The 9,076-nt window shown below is 39.8% G+C and overlaps 1 protein-coding gene across 1 annotated transcript; it reads left to right on the plus strand.

Annotated features, from left to right (window-relative positions):
* The first annotated feature begins 5,466 nt into the window (after positions 1-5,466).
* On the plus strand, positions 5,467-8,860 carry irx3a (iroquois homeobox 3a). The gene is made up of 2 exons (XM_063466558.2): positions 5,467-5,921; positions 6,476-8,860. Exons 1-2 carry the CDS (start codon positions 5,703-5,705, stop codon positions 7,523-7,525), a joined length of 1,269 nt encoding a protein of 422 aa, XP_063322628.1. The 5' UTR covers positions 5,467-5,702; the 3' UTR covers positions 7,526-8,860.
* The last annotated feature ends 216 nt before the right edge of the window (positions 8,861-9,076 follow it).

Raw genomic sequence — 9,076 nt, forward strand, 5'->3', positions numbered from 1 at the left:
TTCCCCTCTCCGACTCTCTGCCTTTCCCTCTCCCTCCCTCTACTTTCCTCTCTCCTGCTGTCACCTCTCACAGAGTCTGGCAGCATCAAGCCAGCTTGCATTTTAATTTGGCCCTGAAGTTACTTATTTCATTATCGATCATCCGTAATGCTGAATCAATGTTCATCTTGTTACGTGGGCCATACCCGTGTAATACAGTGATAGTGGGGCCCAGAGTTACTCATTCCCTTTACAAAGTGACTTTACCGTAAAATCAATGCCTTGTGTTACTGATACAGGGGGAAACTGCAGCAGATGGAGTGAGAGTGAGTGGGCAGGGAGGAAACAAAAAAAATAAGCTACAACTCACCTTCAGTGCAGTATTGTTAAAGGAGCTCAAAGCATATCGAATCTCTGTTGTGTGAATATTGTGTTATGATACAGTAGTTCAAGCCAAAATTCTCTGCTAAGGTTCAATGTGGGAGTAATAATAGGAATGATACATAGAGAGTGATAGCATATCCATATTCAGCTGATAGCATTTTGGGTTTTTTGTATTAGGGGCCATATGCGCTGCCTGGATTTTCAATGGGAAAGTGTAGCCCTTTTTCTGAGATTGGATTACTTCATAGTGTTAATGCTCTCTGGACACAAATAATGTTGGGAAAAAAATGTCGAGTTCCTTCCAGATTTATGGAATAAGTGGAGATGCATTTGTTACCTAAATGCTGAAAGTTAAAAGCCTGCATTGTAGTTGGCTATGTCTATAGGAAAGCAATGGAAGTAAAGTTAAGAAAGAGAAGAGAAAAAGGAAGGTAAAGCTCATTTAAACTGTCCAGCCAAATCAACATAAAACAAAAATGAAGTTTTGTCCCAGGCTCACAGTTTTGTCCCTCTTCATGTTGCTTTATTTTGAGTCTCTACTCAAATAAACCAACAAAACAGAAAGAGACTTTGGAGAGATATGTGTGCATCATAAGTAAAGTATAAACTATATTCAATTATTATTAAAAATATTACAATAAAAATTTAATAAGTGGAAGATAGTGTTACTGATTCATTATCAAAGTCAATATATATACTAGTAGGAAAAACATTCATTATTTATATAAAAGTGCCATAAAAACACCAAGACAAGTACTGATACAGTATTTTGAAATATTTACACTCAACCTATAATCCAAGCAGTCCGTGTGGTACTCAGAACCCTACACAAGCTCATATATTTAAGTTCATACGACTATGTACATTGTGCATTTTATAAACCCTATAAGCTGCTGGCTGCTTGTCCAAAGCTCTGTTCAGGGCCTGAATCTAAAATGGATCTCTCACTCAATCCAGGTGCTTAGCCTGAATGACTGTTTAAATTTAGCACTAGTCTACAACCTAAAGTTAACAAGTTGATGTAAAACATTTGCAAGGTAATGCATTAATTCACTCTTTGATCTGCTGTCATAACCCAGTTTAATAAGTTGCACTCCATTGACTATTAATTTGTTTCCAAATGGTGTGAGCAGAAGGAATGGTTCCAAAATGCTTTACTTTGCCACTAATGCAAATCAAAGTTAGGCTATCTATTTAATATGCATGATTGCTTGGTGTAATGTAATTAAAATCCTACTATTTAAATTATCCTAACAGTAAAAAAAATTAAACTTTAAATGTATTTTCAAAGTACACTTGCTTCTGCTGCTAAGAACAATTAATTTTAGAAACTAATTCATTTATTGGATTAAGCTTCACTGTTCTTTAAACACTGTAAGATTTATTGGGCCTTTATTCACCCTAATGGGACATGAGTTTGAAAGAGTATATTTGGAGATTGAATGTGTTGCTCTGTTATTTTTTAGGTTACCAACAAATTTAGGTCTGAATCCATTGAGGAAAATTTTCGATTAACAACCGTTATGTTCCCAACAGCTAAAAATAATTGCTTTGTAATAAGGTAGGATAATAGCAGTACTCACTTTTATGAGTTACACTGACACTTACTTCCTATATTTGCCACTAATTTTCATCATTCTGATATATGTCACATATACTCAAGCATATATCCTCAGTAGCTTTCATTGATGATTTTAGAAAAGCTATAAATCTCCCCACTGCACTTCATCCTATACTGCATTTACAGTATACAGGTTCAGTAAAAAAAAAAAAACAAGCAAACAAAAAAACTTGTGCATGCAAAGATGTGAAATTCCGGTCAGTCCTCACAAACTCTGGAAACTCCAGAGGAAGTTGACACCCCAAGAAATGCTTGTCAAGATAGGAACTGGTTTGTCAAGCAACTGAAAAAATCTCAACTCTGCCTCTCACACAAACAAACACAATACATACACACACACACACACTCCTCAACTACCACAATGATCCGAGGGTCATTAATTCATTAATTACATTTTCTTTTAAAATCGTCAATCGTCACCCTAATTAACCGATGATCAGCAAGGGGTCCCTTAAAATTGATTCCATGTGCAATAAGAGTTTTTTTCTTCTTTTTTTCTGTCAACCAGGCGTTATGGAAAAGATCCAAATGTGTAATTTGAAGTGCCTCTGTTTGAAGCCTTTGATCTCGCCTGTTTTGCAGAGCCTCGGTTCGTCATTTGCGACGTGTCGCTGGTACTCTGTGTATTGCATGAGGAACTACTGTTGAGCGATAGGCCGTGTATGTTTGCTTATGAGAATGTGAAATTGTGTCATCTGCATAATTACCGTCAAAGAGCTCTCTACTAAACAGCCCTCAAGTCGCTTGTGTATGATTGCCCTCTTTTTACAGCACTTACAAATTAAATTGGCTCTAGCGCGTTCCCGGCATTCTTCCCCAAGTATTAACGCATTTAAAATAAACAATTATTATTATTATTATTATTATTATTATTATTATTATTATTATTGACACTGACATTATTATTATGCATAAAATTATCTGCTTTTACAGGTATATCGCTGTGCTTTGGCCTAGTACGCGTGTTTGCTTGTGTTTAGACGGAAGTCAAGCAGAGGTTAGTTTACTGTTTAGCAAGACTCTCTCTTTTTTTTAGGAGAGAAGGGAGCAGCGTCTTAATGCTTTTATGGCTACGCCAGTTCCCAGGTCGGTGAGAAAGTGTTAAGTTAGTGCGTGGTGTTTGATTTGAGGCAATAAATCACAGCCCTCGGTGTGGGTATAGAGGTGTGTGTGTGTGTGTGTGTGTGTGTGTGTGAGAACGGGTTGGTGTGTGTGTGTGTGTGTGTGTGTGTGTGTGTGTGTGTGTGTGTGTGTGTGTGTGTGTGGCGGGTGAGTGGAGGGATAAGGGGGAAAGGGGGTTCGAGTTAAAGTAGTCCGGGGATGAGACACGTGTCCATCCGGACTCTGGGTGCTGCTTAGCGGACAGCAGGAGACAGACACCTCGCTGGACTTTCTGGATTTATATCCTCACTTCTAACGTTCAGCTATTACGACTCTCTCTCTCTCTCGGTGGCTCTCTCTCTCCCTTCCTCTGTCGCTCGCTCGCTCTCATTTAGTCATACACACACGCCCGCGCACACACATGGTTTTCATTCTGCAATATGGTGTTTGAACTTGCTTTTTTTTTTTTCATTTTTAAGCTTTACCTTATTCTTGCTGTTACACCGTTGTGCGTCAAAGTATTCCTTATACCTTCCACTTATCTTTGCCCTCACTTCACTGTCTAGACCCCTCAGTTTGCAGGTCGATGTGATGTGTGTCTGCGCGCACGAGTGTGTGTGTTAAGTGTGAACGTGCTATTGACTGCTATGTAGTGATTACCATTCCAGTCGGATGGCACCAGAAAGCCGCTGTAATTAATAACCCCATAATCCGGGTTGTGGTGGATGTCGGCGAAGAACACACACAGATTCAGGACAGAGTTTAACAGAAACAAGGCGTATCCTTATGGGTAGCTCTATATAAGAAATTATAGCTGTTATTATCCCTCCCAGACAATGATAACTATCTGCTTCCAAAGAAGATTAAAGGTTTATACAAGTTCAGAGTTCTTGGAAACCCGGATCGCATTATCAAAACTGAAGAGATTGATGGGATTTTATCTCGCTGTCAATAATACATAAAGATTTATACCATATTTAAATAAAGTGTTTGAAATAATAATTCAACTTTTTGTAGTTGTTTTGCAAATGATTAACAAAACAGATGCTGGTACAAAGGCGGATTGAAAGGCGATTAGGGTTGCCCCTTACACATTTTATTTATTGATTCATGGAATTTCAATTCTGACTCTCTTGTTTTGTTTTAATCCGCACGAGTAACAAGAAACATCCGGTCGTATGAAAATTATCAAATGGATTACTTTAAGGTGCAGTATGGCCGGATGATCGTTTTGCGTTTTAGTGGATTAAAAGTGTTTATTTAAAATCACTGAATAGTCACTCAATCTCATCATGTTCAAAATTATTATTATTGTTATTTTTATTATGATTATTAATATTATTAGTTTTATTGTTGTTGTTGTTGTTGTTTGTTAATAATTCGGTCTTGTTTTTAGCTTTTTCTTTTTATTTTTTTTTTTCATTTATTTCCCTCTCCCGTAGTGTCGTGTCCCAGAATAAACATCTTTCCACTCTAATGTTTGTTATGACTGTTGTTACTTTACACTTAGTCTTCATTAACAGCATAATGCGCCCATCATCAGCGTCTCTTTTGATGTCAAGTAGTTTCATGCGACTCGTTTGATGTCTCAGATTAAAGAATTACTTTACGCCGAGTCTCATGCCACCAAGAGAACATAACACCTCAAATCGGTGTAAGAAAACACAGCTTGCACGCAGCGATGAAGCGATAAATAAAAAAGTGTGCGTAACCTGTGATCCGGGGGCATTTGAAGCCGGTAATTGGAAACACATTGCTCGAACCCTAGTCCGACACGCATTCGTTATTAATAAGTACTATTTTTTCTACTTGTTATTAGCTGCCTTGCATTGGTTATAGTATTTTTTAGTGTATGTCAATTCAAAAGGAAAAATAAAAATGAAAAAAGCGACTTAAAAGTGGTTATAAACTTAATTTTACGTTCTGATTTTAGAGTTTTTACCGATACCCTTTCGTAGCTGAGTCTCCAAGTTTGAGTCTCCAGAGAAAACTTTCTTCTGTGATTTTATATTAAAAGCAAACTGTATCCCAAAAAAAGTTAATCAGCAAACTGCTTACGTGTATCCGCGTGGTCAAATTGTGTGAATTAATACAAAAATTGCGGTTTAGGCCAGACGCGAACAAATAGCAAATGAAATAGATTGGCGAGCCATAAAATGAGATTTGAAACCCCATTCAAATAAGAGCTCGCGACGTCAGTGCACTTATCCGAAAGAGAGGGAGAGAGACACAGAGGGAGGGAGGGAGGGAGGGAGGGAGAGAGAGAGTGTGTTTGGTGTGTGGTTTGTATGAGTGGGGTGAGATTTGAGAAATAGGAGGGGCTTCTAAACGACTAAAAATGTCAATCTGAGAAAGGGAGTCCCAATAATCTAAAGCAATCTGTAAGGACCTGACCTTAGTCCATCCAGATCAATAGGGAAGTGAGGGTGGAAAGAAGAAGAGGAGGAAGAAATAAGGGGCGCAACCGGATCGTTTACACTGGCTGTTCCCGAGGAAATATAGACTTCCCTTGCTTGCACCTTTTGTTGCTCACATGCTCACACTGTAAAAGTGGATATCGAGGCAATTCCATTGCTTTGTGTGATTGCAGCAGACCTTTTTCCCTTTTCCTACCACCATGTCTTTCCCTCAGCTGGGATATCAGTACATCCGACCGATATACCCGCCGGAGCGCCAGGGGATCGCCAGCAATGCCCGAGCCGGGACAGAGCTCAGTCCGTCCGGGGCACTTTCCAACGTCCTCTCGACTATGTATGGATCTCCTTTCGCCGCAGCAGCGCAGGGCTATGGAGCGTTTCTCCCCTACACAAACGATATATCAATTTTCAATCAGTTGGTGAGTTGTTCTTCTTTCGCTTAAGTTATCTAAAAACTTTTTGTCGAAACGTAAGCTACACATGACACTGGGATAACTTTATTCCTTTTAAGTTTCAGAACACCGCGTTGAACTTTGTAACTGAGTAGTTTGTAAAATATGGTTAAAAGTGGATACAAAGTGACGCATTAACAGTGCGCTTTATGCCTTTTATGCGCATTTCGCACATAAATTCCGGAAACTGATAGTAACGAAAAAAATGATGCAATGTAATGTGGGAGGTTACAGGTAAAGGTGGAGAATAGTGTGTAATAGTAAAGGTTTCACTTCGGAAGTGTTTGTTAAACTAAGAAATTACTTTTCCCCCTTTCATCTGCGCTTGGTGATTTAATTCCACTGCAAAAATACTTGAATCTTTTAGTTTGTTTACACTTTATTAAGAATCCCACTTTTGTCTTTATTTCTTGATAGCTAGAGAGGATTTTGCGGAATGTAAACATTTCCACACAAACTACTTGATGGTATTGATATAATATGTCTAATCCCTCTTACGCGTCGATTCTTTGTTTTTACAGGGTGCTCAGTATGAACTGAAAGACAGTCCCGGTGTCCAGCACCCCGGGTTTGCTCACCATCACCCTGCCTTTTACCCATATGGCCAATATCAATTCGGTGACCCATCCAGACCCAAAAACGCCACCAGGGAGAGCACCAGCACCCTGAAGGCCTGGCTGAGTGAGCACCGCAAGAACCCCTACCCTACCAAGGGTGAGAAGATCATGCTGGCCATTATCACCAAAATGACCCTCACCCAGGTGTCCACCTGGTTTGCCAACGCCCGGAGGAGGCTAAAGAAGGAGAACAAGATGACCTGGACCCCCCGGAACCGCACGGATGAAGAAGGAAATGTTTACACCAGCGATCACGAAGGGGGGGAGGGGGACAAGAGAGAGGATGAGGAGGAGATCGACTTGGAGAACATCGACACGGAAAATATTGAGAACAAGGACGACTTGGACGACCAGGACGACCTGCATTCAGATATTAAACTCGACGGGAGGAGTGACTCTGAGATTTCTGACGGCTATGAGGATTTACAAGGGCCCGACCAGAGGTTTCTAAAGGCTGTGGGGAAGGAGGGCAAAGACGTACAGAGAGGAGCAGAGCATTTCCACAATCACCGTCACCACTCTTTGGACATGAAAACGTCCCAGCCAAACGGGGAACAGCTCAAACTGAACTCTGTATCCGTGAGCTCACCGCCCTCAGAAAACAACCCCGTCCCAGCCCAAAAACCAAAAATCTGGTCTTTGGCAGAGACAGCTACGGCCCCAGACAATCCACGTAAATCGCCGCAAATGAACGGCAGCAACTCCGCAGGGCCGGCCGCTCAGACCATAATCGCTCCTCACAGACTCATCTCTTCTTGTCCGGTTGGGAAAATCCAGAATTGGACGAACCGAGCCTTTTCGGCCCACCAGCTGGCTTTACTGAACTCAAATCATTATCTGGGACTGGCGAACCAGGCCACTGCCACCGGCCTGGCCCTCTACAGCAGCAGGCAAACGGAGGACAAGAGTCATAGTTCAGAGACTTCAGTCACAGGTACATGTCCTCGTCACTGAGACGCGCATGTATAAATAACTACAAAACAAAGACACTAGTTAATTTCATTTATTTTATTTTAGACCTTCTTTTGCCTTCTTTGCCTGTTCATGGATATTTTTTCTGCCTAGGCCACGCAGATAACCAGTGTTAATGTTACAGCAGAATACAGTGTGTGCGATGTGTGCCTGTGTGTGTGTAACAGCTTGTCCAGAAGGGTTAAGAAAAAACCTCATCAGGAAGCGTTTAAGGAAAAAAAACATTGAAATTGGTGAAAACTCTTTTTAACTAGATGCCCCCTTTATTTCTTGAGTTGCTGTTACGTCGTCTACTTTATTTTGAGGTCCATGCGCCTGTATTATGGTTTACATTAAGTCCTCAACCCATTAAATCACGTCGTTTTAACATTATATTCCCATAAACCCAGGATGAGCTCTGATCAAAGGAAGTTCAATTAGCGCATTTTGATTTTCTTTGCTGCAGCTTCAGAGAGATCTAGTGCCTTGGATGCAGAGAAAAAGCTGTTTTTAACAGCTTTCCACGCAGTTCAAAGATAACGAGGCTGTCAGTTAATGACATTTGGGAATTTTCATTTAATGCAATATCACATTTTAGTTTAAAATGCCACATTTACCCAAATTAGCTTTATTTCATTTTTTTCTGTGTCTGTGTGCGCTTGGGTTATTTCTTCAAGGCCTATGTTACACTAACTTGTTCAGTCATGCAAATGAGCTCAATGCAAATTCACTCCAGGTTCGTTTTTGAAAGGCAATTGTCACTTTTATATCACTTTATGTTTTCACTCTTCGTGAGACTATTATTAGTGTTGTTGTTTTTCTTCTACATTTTTTGTTACATTTTGTTGTACCCCTGTGTATTTCAGGCCTCAGAACCAACTAGACCTCAGAACCAGCCACGGTTCTTTTGGCTCTTTCCATAAACCCTCACCCACCCTCTTTCTTCTTTAATTTTAATTTGAATATGGAATGTAATATAAGAATAATACATCTCTGTATACTTACATTGTAAGCATGTCCTGTGTAAAACTGCTAATGTAATAATCTATGAACCTGTAGTCTGTGAGTTTTTTTCTTTCTTTCTTTTTGTAAGTTCTGTGAGGATTTGATGTTGAAATGTTTTGTATATAAAGTTAAGAATATGTACATACTTGTGAACCAAATTGTACAAGAAAGTCTATATTTTGGCTAATAAATGAACTGCTGCAACTTAAAAAAAAACAACAACAAAAAAACCAAACAATAAGATTGTTTTTTTTTTCTTGGCCGAGGTATTTTGACAGCTGCTTTTGATGGTGGCTGTTACTGTGCATTGCATGTTGAAATGCATTGCTTTGGTTTTTTGTATGTGTGTTAGTGGACAGCCCGGGGCACAGACTTCATCCTCCGTGGCTGTGATAAGTATATATTCGAGAGGGATTTATCACACTTTATATAGTGGCGGGACTTAAGGCTAATTAGCCAGTATTGCGGCATAGATTTGGATATTAATGTTGTGGGATTATCCCTATAGAGCTGTAGCGGGCGCATTAATATTTCGAATAATTCTTTCAT

This window comes from Pelmatolapia mariae, linkage group LG1, assembly GCF_036321145.2.
Source record: "Pelmatolapia mariae isolate MD_Pm_ZW linkage group LG1, Pm_UMD_F_2, whole genome shotgun sequence".
NCBI classification, from domain to species: Eukaryota; Metazoa; Chordata; class Actinopteri; order Cichliformes; family Cichlidae; genus Pelmatolapia; species Pelmatolapia mariae.

Coding starts and splice junctions, on each gene's coding strand:
- irx3a (XM_063466558.2), top strand. CDS start 5,703: ATGTCTTTCCCTCAGCTGGGATATCAGTACATCCGACCGATATACCCG. Junction 5,922..6,475: donor TATCAATTTTCAATCAGTTG/GTGAGTTGTTCT, acceptor TTGTTTTTACAG/GGTGCTCAGTATGAACTGAA.